At 48.4% G+C, this 15,677-nt stretch overlaps 1 protein-coding gene across 11 annotated transcripts in view; it reads left to right on the top strand.

The window, feature by feature from the left end:
• EHMT1 (euchromatic histone lysine methyltransferase 1) overlaps positions 1-15,677 on the top strand; it is a 121,240-nt gene that overhangs the window by 34,947 nt on the left and 70,616 nt on the right. Inside the window, exon 1 of one of the 11 annotated variants that reach the window (XM_054083817.1) lies at positions 6,667-6,685. The exons of 7 other annotated variants lie outside the window; for them this stretch is intronic. Coding sequence is in view for 3 of the 4 variants with exons in the window: in XM_054083805.1 (XP_053939780.1) it covers positions 15,566-15,613 (48 nt within the window). In the remaining variant the exon portion in view is untranslated. Of the gene's footprint in view, positions 1-6,666; positions 6,686-9,015; positions 9,039-15,555; positions 15,614-15,677 lie in introns of those variants that run through there. 3 more of the 11 variants (XM_054083809.1, XM_054083805.1, XM_054083818.1) reach the window with 3 other exon arrangements.

Below are 15,677 nucleotides of genomic sequence, written 5' to 3'. Positions count from 1 at the left end.
TCTCCCGGCTGGTTTATCCCCCACACGGCACGGGAACTCTGCGCTTGCCAGCTGGGCTCTGCAAAGGGTGCTGCTGCCGAGACAGCTCCCTCTGTGCCTCCCCCTTCCCAGCAGGGACTGCGAAGGCGCTTCGTCGTGCTGAGGGATGATTTATTATTACTTTCTATTCCCCTCGTGGTAAGGCAGGGCCCCTTTTCTCTGCTTTAAATGCAGCTGTGCTGAGAAAGGGCTTCGCTGTTGAGAATGTTGGAGTGGTTGGCAAAGGGAGCCATGAAATGTTGCTTGTAGCCTCCAGTGCTACAAGCACTGAGATATTCATGATGTAAAAAATATCACTGCTGGACGTGTTTTTAAACTTGTCAGATTTCAAAGGGAGTTCTCTGTGGGTGCCTCGGTCACTGTTGAAGTTTAAAAATGAGGGTAGTTGGGTATGGTAGCAGTTTTTTCTACAGCTTTTTGTTCTGAGGCCTTTTTAATCGCGTGGCATTTTGTGCTGTATTCAAATGAGCACCCAGCTGGAAAGTGGTACGTAGCAGGATCGCGTTGCCGGTACCTGTGTGGGACTTGATAGTATTCACACCTCTTTGTTGTCAGACATAGGAAGGGCAGTGTAGAAGGCTGGTAGGCTCAACAGTCAACCAAGCTTTACTTTTCCTTTTTCTCTTCTACTCTGTTGTATAAAGTGCAGACATTTCTGTGGGATTGTTTGGGTTTTTAAAAGAAAACAACCTGAAATTTCAGTGCTGTTTCATTCATTATTGTAATTTCAAGAATACTAACTCTATTGATGATAAATGGGTTTGGTTAATGATTCACGATGAAAGAAAGCAATTGAAAATATAAGGTGGAGTGGAGTGGAATGGAATGGAATGGAATGGAATGGAATGGAATGGAATGGAATGGAATGGAATGGAGGTCAGTGCTGTAAATGTCCTCTGCAAAAGCAAGTGGGGAGGCTGGGGATGAGAGGCAGAGGCCCAGAGTCTGAAGAGAAATGGGCATCGACTCCTCTTCTGTTTTGTGTTTGTGGCTGTGAAATGCACCACGTGGAGGGGCCAAGCTCCAACAAGGTGTGAGGTGGCTCATCCTGTTGTTGGATGCTTTGAAACAGAAGGGATTGGGCATCTGTGTGTGGGAACAACTGCAGACAGAAAAAACTCTGATCCTAAAGGAAGGCTGAAGGAAAGGCACCTGGATGTGTAGGCAAGAAGATGAGAAACAGGTGAAGATGGCAAACAGAATGAGGGACTGTGAGGTGAGCACTGATTGGTGTCTCTCAGCAGGCTGTGGTGTATTTGCTTTAATTGCTTTAATTGATGGCAGTGACTAAAGAGTGACCTTAAAAAGTGCCCCAAACCCTGAATATGGATTGCATGGTGAATGGGATGGACTGACCCTTCCTCCTCCATGGGGAACATTTCAGAGGGTCTATGGTTCCCATAGTTCAGGAAAGGATGAAGAAAGCTGTGTTCTACTGGGCTGAGAAACCTTCTGGTTTTGGAGGTCTTCCACAAAACCTGTGAATGATTGAAGGGAGAGGAAATTGAGCACAACCATATGTGCTGATGAATGAAGAAATGGTGTAAGTCACGTTCCCCACGGCTGTTGTACAGTTGTGTCACAGTCTTGCACTGTCAGCAATGCTGCAAGTGCCATGTTTGTGTCGGGAGAGGAGACTGCTTCAGCATTGAGCCCAGGGAAGCCAAACCAAAGGAGTTTTTGACCTCTACAGCTAGTTTAAGGGAGTTTGCAGTTTCATCCTGTGTATCCTCACTAGCAAAGACAAGGTAATACCATTTTAATCTTCATGCAACCTGTCTTCTTTTAACAGAGACGTGCATTGGCTTTTGCAGGGGAGACAGGTCCTCCATTGAACTATGAATGACTTGGAGAGAAGAAAATGAATTGTGTCACTGCCAGGCACCGCAAAGCTGAAAGGTGTGAGCTCAGTGGAGTTTGCTTCTTACCAAGCAGTTCGGCTTTCACCTTGCAAAGTGTGTTATGGGTACCTGACAAAATACTTTGTGAATTTTCATGGTGAGCTACAGGCTGAGTTGACCTTTATTCTGTAAAGAGCCTCTTATAATGCAGCTGTGCAAATCAACACAGCTGCATCCGTGGGGATGTAGCTCCTTAAGACAAAGTGATGGCAGCAACCTGCTTTCTTCCCAAGCAACCTGACAGGTTCCTCAGGGTAGACTCAACCGCTGAGTGCAAGGCAGTGCTGCAGGGATTAGAAATGAGGTATAAGAACCTGGTAAAAGTAAAGGGATCCCTCACATTATGGGGCTTGGTTACTTTATATTCACCTCGGTGTCCTCCCTCCATCGCTTGGCTCTGAACAGGAGATCCTATTTACTGGCATCCCAACGGGAATTAGGGAAATGATTCTACCTGTCTTTTAGGAAGTGATTCTGCCCCTCTATTCCTGTCTTGTGAGACCTCATCTGGAATACTGTGTCCAATTCTGGAATCCTCAGTGTAAGAAGGATATGGAGCTGCTAGAAGGATGATCAGAGGCCTGAAGCACCTCCTGTACGAGGACAGGCTGAGAGTTGGGCTTGTTCAGCCTGGAGAAGAGAAGGCTCAGAGGAGATCTTATACCGACCTTCCAGTGCCTGAAGGGGGTCTACAGTAGAGCTGGGGAGAGGCTGTTCATAAATGCTTGTGGTGATAAGACGAGGGGAAATGGGTATAAACTGGAGAGAGGCATATTTAGACTGGACATTAGGAAGAATTTGTTCACCCTGAGAGTGGTGAGGCACCGGAACGGGTTGCCCAGGGAAGTTGTGATTGGCTTTGAACACCTCCAGGGATGGGACAGCCAGCACTGCTCTGGGCAACCTGGGCCAGGGCCTCCCCACCCTCCCAGCAAAACATTTCTTCCTAAGATCTCATCTTAGTCTCCCCTCTTTCAGCTCAAAGCTGTTCTCCCTCGTCCTCTCCCTGCACTCCCTGATCAAGAGCCCCTCCCCAGCTTTGCCACGCCAGAGCTCCCGCTCTGACCTTGCTCTCGCGAGAGCTGAACACACTGAGGAGGCAATAAAAAAGCACAATGAGGTTTGCCCGATGATGCAGCAGCTCTTTGCTTGCCTCTTCCCATTGGGGAAGGATCATCCTGCAGCCTGTGCAAGGCGTAACGAACGTGCCATGGTAACACCGAGCATCACCCTCCCTCCACTGGTGGGGTCTGGCTCTGTATTGTCAGCCACTGACTAGTAGGGAATTCTGGAAGTCTTTCTTGGTGGGCTGTACTCTGCCGAGTTGGCAGTTTTTTCTTGGCTTGTGCATGCAAACAATGCCAAAATTCAGTTCCCCAAGTGCAGCACGAGTCATTAATCAAAGGCACTGGGGAGCGAGCTGCCTCGGTGTGATGCTCTGGTTCTGGGTTTTGCAGTCGGTGACAGAGATGAGCCAGCTGCTAATAAGTTTCATGTGAAACTCCATAGCTTTCAGCTACCAAAACTTACAAAACTGCTCAAGGGAAGGCAGCTGCCTTCAGCACTCTTGGAGTTCTGTTAATCGAAGCCCGAGAGTGATCAGGTGGCTGAAGGCATTTTGACTGCCTGTTGCAGAAGAAAAATATTCAGAATTTTTTTTCCCTCCCTATTCCCTGTGTGCTGTTATTTAATTTTATTTTTTTCTGGTATTACCAAACCAGAACCAACCTCTTCTGCTGCCTTCCTGCTGCATAAGGCCACATGAGAGCAGAGGAGGAGTTTCCAGGGATCGGTGATGCTTTTGATGCACATTGGAATTCAGGAGACCAGCACCAGCAGCGAGAGTCTGGTCTTCGTCACTGGAAGGGTGAAGCCCTTTCCTGTTCCTTGGAGAGTAAAAATAGCACAAATGATCTTTTTTTCAGTATGTGGAGTTCTCCCCAGCAGGCTCCTGTCTGCCCCTGCTTTGCCTCCAAGCCAGTTTGTGGTTGCTGTGGCCAAGAGCAGGAGAAGGAGGAGAGGGGCTGCAGGGCTCCACTGCAAGTGTGCTCCAGCATCCATCTTTCCCCCTGCTCTGGTTCACCTCTCTGAGAGCTGCTTATGTTAGTGCAGCATTTTAGGAGGGGAGTTGCTGTATTTTGACTCCTTCTATTTAAAAAGTTACCAAAATCCAGCTCTGTGCCTCCTTGTGAGGCGAGTAAATGGGTTTTATACACAGGCGGGTGAAAGAAGGGGGCAGAATTTGTAGCAAGTCACTTTTTGCAATAGTGGTTTAGGTTTTGATGTGAAACTGGTGCTTGTTTTTCAAGTGTCCGGACTGCTTGCATCTTGCTGTAGTGTCTCTAGGAGATGCAGATTCTCAGCAAGTTTAAAAAGCCAAAAATCAGCATAGGACTCCTGAGTTCAGATCAGGGAAGTGATCAGAAGGAGTGCATCTGTCCTAGACTTGAACTGTTTGTACCCCTCGTGTTTTTCCTCCCTAATGCAGCAAGTCTTTTGCATTGCAGCTCTGGGAACCCAAGCAAACAGGATAGTTTAATGAATTGGGCATGAAAATAAATCCCATGGCTATCATCCCTAACTTCAGTCTGTGCTCAGAAGGCTTCAGTCAGACATGCGGCTCACGGCAGCTGTTGACTTTTTGTTCTTCTGATACCTGCAGGCAGCACGCAGGGCTGGAGGGGAAGAGAAAGGGAAGGGAAGCAATAGTTAATTTGTTAATATATGATATAATCTCACTCCATTTCCACATGTGCTTTTGTTTGGATACGATATTTTCACCTTAGTGTTTGCCAGGTGTGTGATGAATCTGCATTAAATAATGAACCGTAAGGGAGCTCATTGCCCGTGGCCCCGGGGCTGTGACCCACAGCCCAGTTACCCAACAGAAAATTGGAAGTAGCAGTCTCTTGCTGCTATTGGGTGATTCAGTCGCGACTGATGTCTGGGCTGTGGATGGTGTCCTGCTGTCACAGGCTCACCCACACGGCATCTGCCTACTTCCAAACTTGGCATAAAAAGCTTCGTAGTGATTACAAATTTGGTGGTTTGGATAAAATTTCCCCTCCAAAACCATGTTAGTCACAGGGAATACAGAATCATAGAGTCATTAAGGTTGGAAAAGACCTAAGATCATCCTCTCTGCTTCTGATCAGGAAGAACTTGATTATTTTCCTTGCTGTTCCCCCAGAATTCATGGTGACCAAGAACAGGGTCCAAAACTCCTTAAGTTCGTGGCATTGGTTGAGATAAAAGTAAGTAATTCTGGTACTTGTTATACTCTTTATAGGGCGCACACTGTTATAGAGTGTAGGTGGGGGGATTTGCTTTCAGGAATGGAAGCCTGTGTTAGTCCTGTGGGGAGCTCTTTGGCCACATTTGAACAATCTGTACTGCAAAGAGATGCATTTTTCAAGCTCTGGGGTGGTCCTCTCTGGCAGTGCTGCAGGGCATTTGCAGGGTTTTGGGGGGTGCTTTTGGCTTACAGTTCACCCTCCAGGTGATTGGGCTGGTCCTTCTGGAGCATGGTCAAGAGGAAAGCAAGACCACTCTGTCACGGAAGTGGTATTTCATAGAATCATAGAACAGTTTGTGTTGGAAGGGACCTTAAAGCCCATCCAGGGACACCTCCCACTCATCAGGTTGCTCAAAGCCTCATCCAGTGTGGCCTTGAACATCTCCAGGGATGCAGCAGCAACCTGTTGATGCAGCCCAGGGTATGGTTGGATTCTGGGCTGTGAGTGCGCATTCCTGGCTCATGTCGAGCTGCTCATCCACCAGAACCCCAAGTGCTTCTCCTCAGGGCAGCTTTTAACCCTTTTGCAAGCTCTGAACCTCATTGGAGGATCCGATACGTTGGAGTCCAAGGCATGGCTTTCCAAAGTGTGAAGCACTGATAGTTCACATCAGCTTCAGGGCTGGACAGTGGTTCTACCAATGACTCTGGGATTCTCCAGGGACAGGGAATCACAAGCCTTTGTCCTTTATACGGAGGAAGGAAGCTTTTCTTGCTCCTGTCAGCTTCTGTTCATGTGGCTCCTTTGGCTTTTTCTAATGTGGTGATGCCAAGAGGAACAAGATAAGTTTGGGCTCCTCTCCTGTGGATATGAAGGTAATCTTCTCAAGCAGAGATTGCAACCCAGCCTCAGCCTAAGCATGTTGGGAAACAAGCTCCGTGCTGTGTCAGCCTCCGGCTGGGCATGTTTTAGGAGCCATAATTGTATTTGCTGTTCTCCTGTGTGACCATTTTACGCCATATCTGGCAGGTTTTGTAGAGGCGCTGAGCTCTTGTAATTCCCAAGGAGGACTCTGGAGGGTGGAGGTGCTGCCTGCCCTTGCAAATGAGGCTCTGAATAACTCATCTCTGACACTGTTTGCCCTCCCTCCTCTTTGCTGCCTGCGCAGAGAGGTTGTGTGTTGTCACCACAGGATTTACTGCCGTCAGCGTAAGGACCTTTGATGTGAGCAGGCTCTAGGAGAAGAGTTATGGCTGCACAGAAAGGCCAGCTTCCCACTGCAGCCCTTGTGCGAGCCCTCCATGGGAAAAAGTTGGGCTTAAAACTGACAAAACATATCTAGATGTTATTGCTTTCTTTTTTACTAAGCGTGCATTGCCTCCTCAGATGGTGGTGAAAGCTGATGCACTTTGATCTGTGCTGGTATATCTGCCGGAGCAGTGTGGCAGGAGCAGCGCAGGATTCCCTCTTAGACTGTTCCTCCCCTGGATCCAATGTACCTAGCCTAGGGTAAGCAAATCACTCCAGCTTTGCTTTCGTTCCCTACCTGTCCTCAGGGAAACAATATAAATTCCATGCCTTGAGTCTGTACCCATTGAGGGGAAAAGGGGGTTTTTAAATAGCAGTGAACTGCAGTTTTCCCATAGTGTAGGAATCCAATTGTTCATTAGTGAAATAGATTTGTAATTCTCTTATGAACCACACTGATAAGTGAATCGGCTTTAATTCCTTTGTACCAACAAGAGCTGCAGGTATGTCTTCCTTATGTGAAAAAAAAAAAAAAAAAAAGGAAGAAAGCGATGCTTGCAAATGGGTCTTTGTTTCCAAGGAAACAAACTTGCTGTGCTTGAGCTGTGCTGGATGCAAACACTGCTACATCCAGCAGCCCTGCCTCGGGAGGAGATGCTCTGAAGGGTATTTTTAAACTACCTCCGATTTAAAGGCGAGGGAAAGGATGAGAATAGAATTTGTCGCCTGGGTTTGTCAATCTGTGCCTAATGAAAGCACTGGGCGGTACCTCAGAGCTGCCCAGTGCGGAGCAGTGAGAGACGCATCTTGTATTGGGAGCGGAGATCCCTAACAACAGTCCCTGGAGAAGGGGCAGCTGGGGCCAAGCGGCACCGCCGGGCAGTGCTGTGGGCCTGTGGGGAAAGCCTTGGGCAGAAATAGAGGTCTGAGGGCAGCAGAGCGCGCGCTCGCTCTGCCAAATTATTACAGTTTATCCTGGGTCACTTTACCAAATGTTTTATGCTCTAAAAATATTGTAGTAAGATGGAGCTCGCCAGCGCTTGGCGTGCAGGGCTGCCTGTGCTCAGACGTCAAACACAAATGCTGTCCCAAATAATCTGCTCCAAAGCTACAGCCTGATGGTCAGCATTGGGCTGCATTTCCCAGGGAGGAGATGAGAGAACAACATTAGGAGTTGTTGATGTGCTCCATCTGACACGAACGTGCTGTGAACCGATAAAAACCTTGACTTTAACTTTGCTTACTGCATTCTATACAAAGTCTCTTCTTGGTTTTGTGATTACCTTGTAGTTTGCTTCAGGAAATACTGGGTTTTGACATTCATCCGTCAGCCTGTTTTTCTCTGAAATGCTGTGTTGATAAAGTAACTCAATTTTCTTTTTCGTCTTCTTTTGAAGAATCTAAACCAGCACTGAAGCAGATACCCTACATACATGGCAGCAATAGGAGCCATGCGTGCACGCAGCTCGCACACGATTAATGGATGGGACCATCTAGGGGTGTTTTTGGCTTGATCCCAGCACAAGGAATAGGGAATCCATTAAAACTTTGTTGCGATTCAATAGCTGGTTCTTGCCATGGCCTGCAAAGTTTTATTCCTGAAGCAACTCTGCCTTCTGGAGTAGGGATCCGTAGAGGATAGGCAAAGGATTTATAGGGAAACACAAAGTTTTAAGGAACGGTCAAGCTCCACACTGAAATCGCTCGCAGGGCAGGGGGCTGTCAGCCTCCAGCAGTGAAAATGTCCCGTGGACATCAGTGCTGGGTGTCTTTGCATATTTTGTTGTTTCAAAAACTGGAAGGGATAAACAATAAAAATCCTCTGTTGATGCTTTGTTGAAAATTTCTCGCTGCCTTGAGAAGACAGGGCAGCAATGGAGTGATTTCAGGGCTGACTGGTGCAAAAGAAACCTCTCTTAAAATTCAGATCCTTAGGAAAACGTAGCATGAAGTGTGTGGTTCTGTAGTCTGTTTTCCCCCTCTCTCATCCTGCTTTTTCACTTTCTGGCAGATGGAGCTAAAATAATCTTCGAGGTGGCAGAGGGTAGACTGGGGTAGGGTTAGCTTTAAGATGGATGAGAAGCACTATTTGCATGCAAGCGAAAAGCTTCCGTTGGAGTCTGTTGGGGGGGAAAAAAATAATATTAATGGCATTTCATGGAAATCTTATAATTTGTGGAAGGCCCAGAGTGAAAAATTCACTGATTGGAACATGAGTAGGAAATGCTCCTTTTTGCACAAGGCTTGCTTGAGACAGGATTTTCCTTGCTTTTGTTCTAAACTGAGATGCTTGCTGCCTAAAAACGCCTGCGATCTCCGCAGTGAGAGCTTCACCTCCTTGACAGAGGATGGAAGCAGGAAGGTTGGTCAGATCAGGATGAATCCTGCACCTTTTTTTCTCCCTCCTTTTTTTTTTTTTTTTTTTTTTGCTAATGACACTTCCTTATGCTTACATTTCATTAAAGCTCTGAAATGGCTGAAGATCAGCCGGTACTGAGCATGCTCCGGGGTGGAGGCTGCACCCATAGAGTGAGATGGATTTGTGGCTGGAGGAGCGATAGGCCTGGAGTCAGGATCTGGAAGGACCCAGCAGCTCCTCGCAGACGGGATGGAGGTAGGGCAAATCCGGCCTTTTCCTTCCCATGCCCTCGGGCTGGGGAATGAGGAGACCGGATGAAGTAAAAACTGTTGGAATTGATTCAAAAGCAGCGTAGTTAACCACTGACATGAGATGGCTTCACACCGCTTCCTGCGGATCCACCGGGAGGGGCTTTAAAATACTGCCCTTTCCTGGCTGGTGAAGCGCTCAGAAGAAGGGTCCTGTGTTGATGTTAGCGAGGGTGGTGACACGGTGACAGCAGGCAGGGGCCGGCAGCCAGGGCCGCGGGGACGCGCTGGGTTGTGCCTTCATCTTGGAGGGCATGTGATTGCATCGCAGTCGTGGGCTGCGCGGCTGGGCCACTAATTATTATTAATGAAGAGCCTTGCACGGCGCAGACCTGCTCCGCAGTTCAAATCTAGATCCATCTGTGATTGTGGGAGGGAGAAAGAATGTAAAACTCAAACTCCCTTCTTTGGGGCTTGTTTTGCATTCCAAGGATCACAAACAGACCTTGCCACATCAGGTCCTCCACACTGGCAAGGAGAGGAGGGAAGAGAGCTGTGTTTATTCCTTTGGCTTGGAGATTTGCTGTGCTTCTTGCAGGGGCTTAATGCGTTGGTGAGTGGGTTTTGGGGAAAGAAGGGGACTCTATGAGTTGTGCTAGATTGAGCTTTTGGATTTGGTCTGCAGTTGCCAGCTCTTTACAATCAATGTGTAAGCCCCAGCAGGTTTGTGCTGCATGAGCCGATTGACTCCAGTTGTTGTACAAGCGAGCTGCATAGTAAAGTGCCAATAAAACATTTACGTTGGCTTTCGATGTTTGTGTTAGTGAGGTGTTGGGAAGATCTGGCTTTGTGTGGAGCAGGGGGAGATGTCGGCCGTGAGCCTCAGTCCTTGCCAACCCTGTGCCTGGTGGGAGGTGTGACATTGGGCATCCACACCCATTGGAGCCCAGCTTTAAGTGAAGGTTAGACAGGCAGTCTGCCCTGCTTGGGGCACAGCGAGTGCTGTGGTATTGCAGAGTTACTGTGTTTAACTGTTAACAGAAACCTCTGTGAGTACTGTCTTCTGCCTGCATGCACACGGTAGATGGGCTCTTTCTTCAGGGCAACTCCAGCTGCTTCTCATAGCGTAGTTCAGGGCTGAGGAGCAAAGAGATCTGTATTCCATTGCTCTGTCCCTGGTGATGGTCTCACACAGTTGGGTCAGTCTGCTTGATGATGATGAGTCACTTTATTGCCTAAAGTAACTTGCCTGCTCATTGCCCGGTTCTGCATTTCTTGCGTTCCCAATGCTTCCACAGCATTTTCCGAGCCTGTTTGATGTGTCAGCCTTGCGCTAAGGTGGTGACCAGCTTACTTACTGGTGTTGCTTTTGCGGTCCCTGCATGAAAGTCTGCTGGAGCCTCAGCTTGCTGGCGATGCAGAGCTCCTCTTCCTCCTTAATGGACACTGGCTTATGATTGGATGAATGCACAAAGAAGAGCGTTGATGTAAAATAAATGGCATTGTACTTGTACATGGAAAGGAAAAGGGTTTGATTTTCTTTGGCTCACATGGGGGCTGCGTCTACAGCTTTTCAGAATCAATCCCAGTGGCTTTTTCTCCTGATAGGACTCCGGCGTAGAGGTGATCTCAGCCCCAGGTTCTCATGTGTAGTCTGACTCCCTTGATAAGGAAATTTAAACAGTTCCAGATGCTGAAAAACCACTGGGGTGGTAATTTGCTACTCTGCTTGTGTGGAAGGTGTAAGGTAGCCTTAAAGACCCACTGCCACCTTATGGTAGTTGCTGAAAAGCAGCCTCTCTGGAGCCAATACACATCACTTGCTTTATTTCTCTGCTCTTCTTAACTAGTGACATTTGCATGAAGGCAGGAGCTTTGTGTTTGAGAGTTCATCTGCTCATTCTGTTCCTTGCAAAAATTTTATGGCAGTGGAATTGCTTGTAGAGCCACAACCGCAATATTTCATAGGTGAGCTCAGAGTCTCGGGAGAGAGAAATGCATCGGGAAGCACTGATTCTCCTCCAGCAAAGATTGCTTGTTTTCACGTGAATGCCCTGATCCTCAAAAAAAATAGGTGTGAGGCCAAAGAACAGGGATGCATTGAATACCTGAGGCTCCTTTGCAGGATCTGAACCTAAGCTCCAGCATTGGTGTTGGTGAAGAGCTGCAGCAGAAGGGAGATGGAAGGTGAGCAGCCATTGTACAGCCGGCTCTGCGGCAGGAGGCTGCTTATGAACAGGACAGATCTGCACTGACGTGGGTCGTATTCCCACCCTGAAATAAAAAAGTGCTCCCTTACTTGTGGAGCAAACCATGTGTGTGGTTAAAGTAATAAGTGCGCTCCCCATTACTACAATGGGACACACAAGGGACGCTGTATTTCGGACGCTTCCCTAGCAAGGATGTGTTTGTACAGTAGAGGCTCTTGATATGTGACAGCTGACTGAAGGGGAGAAATGGTGGGTTTAGATTTCCAAAACAGAAGGAGCTGTGGTTCCTCTAAGTTAAAGCTGAAGGAGTTTATAATTGGGAACTGCTAGGAATACAGTATGTTCTAAATTACAGCTGTCTGGCCAATATGCTTCTAAATAAATGCCTAGGATTGCCCTGTAAATGAAATACTCAATGCATATTCTTATCAAAACATAGCAATGTCTCCCAGCGAGCTGACATCTCAACATCTGTTGCAACAGCATCTTCTTTCCTTTTTCCCTTTTCCCCTTTTCCTTGGTGGATGATGCAATCAGTGCAGCGTCCCAGGGAACATTTCATGTTTCCTGTTAACTAAAAGCAGGTTTCAACTTTGCTGGGGAAAGAGGGGGAGGGAGATGGGCTGGAAACTTTGGGGGATAAAAAGCAGCTTTTGAAAGATGGAGAAAGCTGTGATTCCAGAACCATGCATTAATGACTGTGTGCTTCTTCAGGGCTGCTACCTCAGCCTGGTGGTGGGCATTTGGGCTCCCTTGGAGGATGCTGAGGACACTTGCTGTGTCCTGGGAATGGGCATTCTGGTTAGGAAATATTGTAAATAACGGCTGAGAAGGGAAGGAGGCATTTTAACAGCTTGTGGCGGAGCTGGGAGCGATTCTTAGCGGTGCAGAAGCAAATCCAGCAGAAATGCTCATCTGGTATAGAAAGGCCCTTCAGCTTATTGGTTTTTTGGGATTGCTTCTGAGGAGGCTGAAAAGGAGCTACAGATGTGAGCAACTGGAGGGTTTGTAAGAAGAGGAACCTGATGGAAATAAGGGAACACTCTTGTATTTTCCAGAGCTAAATATTGTTCTTCCTATAGAAAGAAAACTCTCCCCTTGCCTCCCACTTGCACTTCCTCTGCCAGGGAACTGTGAAAATGCTATATGTAACGGTGTAATTAAGCAAAAGCCCGTAGGAACCCAGTGTCCTTTGTGAAGGGAGGTTGTTGTGCTGCTGCCTTCCCCCTGAAAACGTGAGATTTCTGAAACGGATGTTTGAGCCTTGAATCAGAGAACGGGTAGCAGAGAGTGATGGAGTGAAAATATCTGGTAGCTGTATGGTGTCTAGTAGAAGATACTTGGAGTGAAGGGTTTTGTGCTGTCTCATACTGCCTTGGGGGAAGTTTGCTGGGAAGTACTTGGGTTAAATCAGCGGAAAGCTTCACCTGACGGGCTGCTGCTCATCCTACATAACTAGATTCATAGAGTGGTTTGAGTTGGAAGGGACCTCAAAGCCCATGCAGTTCCACCCCCTGCCACGAGCAGGGATACCTCCCACTGGACCTCGTTGCTCCAAGCCCTATCCAACCTGGCCTTGAACACCTCCAGGGATGGGGAAGCTACCACTGCTCTGGGCAACCTGGGCCAGGGCCTCTTCACCCTCATCGTGAAGAATTTCTTCCTAGTGTCTCATCTAACTCTTCCCCTCTTCCAATTTAAAGCCATTCCCCCTCATCCTATCCACTCAAGGCCCTTGTAAAAAGTCCTTCCCCAGCTTTCCTGGAGCCCCTTTCAGCACTGGAAGCTGCTCTAAGGTCTACCTGAAGCCTTCTCTTCTCCAGGATGAACAACCGCAGCTCTCTCAGCCTGTCCTCGTAGCAGAAGTGCTCCAGCCCTGGGATCATCTTCTTGTCGTCCTCTGGACCAATTTCCATTGTCCTCCTCTGGTCCCTGACCCACCTGTGCCCACAGCACCTGACTCTTGCAGCTGGGGGAGACAAGGGGTCTTGGGGCACCTCCCAAACAGCCGACAGATGCTGCTCTTCTGCAGGGCTGGCAGTGCCAGCTCAGCCGTGCCCCCTGGGCTGGATTCTTCTTCCTGATGGAGGTCAACGCACACACATCCCCTGTGCAGATGGTGGTATGATGCCTTTCAATTGTTTGGCTCGAGTTGGTCATCCGAGCATCTACAATACCCTGATCATCTTTGCTTATTTTTTACTGTTTAGTGCTTTCAGGGATGGCTGTGAGATGGGAAAAGCCTCTCTGGTAGCTCCTGCTCCCGGTGTATATTTAACCTTGGCAGAACAAACATGCCCAGTGTTGCGCTGCGGTGGGGAGCGCTGCCCTTTCGTGAGTGCGGGAAGGCTGCAGCGTGGCTCGCTGCCGTTGTTTTATCTCTGAGAGGGGATGTTGACTGTGGCAGAGCACTGACACTGCCTCTGCTAATATCTTTGTTTCTATTTCTGTGTTTTTAATGAAAGCTTGGTAATTTCATGCTGCAAGGAAGGGCAACGTATCAACTGTGTTAAAGCCATCTTTGGTTTGAAGTAGAGACCTCTTTGATGCGGCAGATGAGACGACTGCTGCCTGTGTAGTTGGTGCTTGTTGCTTTTGTTTGGGGATTTTTGAGTTTGCCTTAAATGAGTTACCTTGGAGTTACCTCTGCGCCTCTTGGCAACAGATAGAAAGGCCAGGAAAATCTCATTTTTTTGTATATTAAAACTTAAGATTTACATCAAACAACAGCCCAGTGGGTGAAAGAGAGCTCCTTGCTTTATACCGTCACTCAAATACTCCTTGCCTTTGAATTCCAATCATCTCCAGTTGGCCTGGTGTGTTTGACTGTTTAGGAGTGAAATTCTCCAGTGTGTGGAGAGAAAAGCAGCATCCTGGTAGCCGAGGCCAATCCGTTGCAGGCTCTGCTGCTGCATTAACTGTTGCTGCTTTACAAATGTGCCTGGACACGGTGGTGAGGGAGCTGCTTGAGCAGATGAATGGGGCTCCTTGACATTTGCAGCCTGCACTAACGCAGTGGCAGGGCAGGGAAGGCGATGCTGAGCAGAGGAGGGGATGGCGAGAGCAGGGAAGGCAATGGCTTCGTGCTTGTGCTGAAGGCCTGAGTGTGCTTGCTGTAAGGTAAACAAAATCCTTGGGCTCCTCAAGACCTCAGGATGAGTTTTGGTGGCTGTTTTTCCTCCTCACAGTGCAGGCTGCTCCCTGCCCCCCTCCTCAGCCCACTGTAACTGCACTCAGCCCAATTCCTCCTCTTAAAGAGAACTATCTGCCATGCTCTTATTTTTTGGGAAGCTCGTTTTCCTTTGGCCAGGGATGAGCGGGTGGTGCCTCATGCCATTTCTGAGTTTCCTCTTCCTTCTGGACTCTTCACTTGGGATGCCGGCCACCCTCCTCCTGCTCAGGAGGGAGGTTCTGCAGCCCAGCACCCGGCTCCAGCAGCCTCTCCTGTCTCCCATAAATGCCAGTCTTGTGCTTGAATCCCTTCCAGCTGATCTCTACTTACAGATGTTCCTGCAAGTTGCTCCGGCAGTTTTACTGGGAGCTTGAGCAGATACGAAGGTTGCCAAGAGTTTATGCTTAACAATTATGTGGAACAGACACAAACTGCTTTTATTTTGAAGCTAAAATGTCTTCTTTTATCTTGCTGCTGGGCCAGCTGCATCCTATGGTTTGACATGGTCTGAGCTCAGAGTTCCTGCACCTCACGAAGCTCTACCCCTTCATTAGGGTTTTCTCCCCTCATTATATTTTCCCTCCCTTCTTTTTAATGACCGTGAGACCCTTTTATGGTTGGTTGTACCAGGTCAGGTTGTCTTATTAATCCCCCGACTGAAAGCCAGCTCAGCAGATTGGATGCACTTGCAGTTGGACACTGCAGCCTGAACCACTTTTAACCCAAGTGCTTTCATCGCAGCTCTCAGAGGGCAGGAGCAGGACAAAACCAGGACGGGAGCATCCCCAAGCCACGCAGCATCCCTCCCCATCCCTCCTTTTCCTGTGGGCAAAGCTCTTGAAGGACACTGAGACAGAACACCTGGCTCTATGGTTTAAAAGGCTTTTTTTTCCCTCCTTCCTAGGCGAGCGATCAGTTTTGAGGCCTGGCACCCTGTCAGAAAGTTGACAGATGATCTGCATTACCGGTGCGTCCCTGGGATGCCCGGGATAATCGCGCTCCAATGGACGCCCTGGAGCCGGCAGGTTCTCTGTGAAATGGCTGCAGCTTGGAGGGAGCAGTGAAATGGTCTCCTCTGGGCATGCTCACTCTGTAGAGGGAGCTTTTATCACATGAGCAGAAACTGAATCACTGCTCATGAGGATCTGGCATATGCAACTCTTGGAGTCTTCCCCAGAAGAAGACACCAGATTTCTGCAGGTACTGCAGGACCCACCTTCCAGCCTTGCGACGCGCGGCTCCCGGCTGGCCTGGGCCACGGGCA

This window comes from Cuculus canorus, chromosome 19 (genome assembly GCF_017976375.1).
Source record: "Cuculus canorus isolate bCucCan1 chromosome 19, bCucCan1.pri, whole genome shotgun sequence".
Classification (NCBI taxonomy): Eukaryota; Metazoa; Chordata; class Aves; order Cuculiformes; family Cuculidae; genus Cuculus; species Cuculus canorus.
Note: the sequence above shows the minus strand (reverse complement) of the source record. Positions and strands in the feature narration are given on the sequence as shown.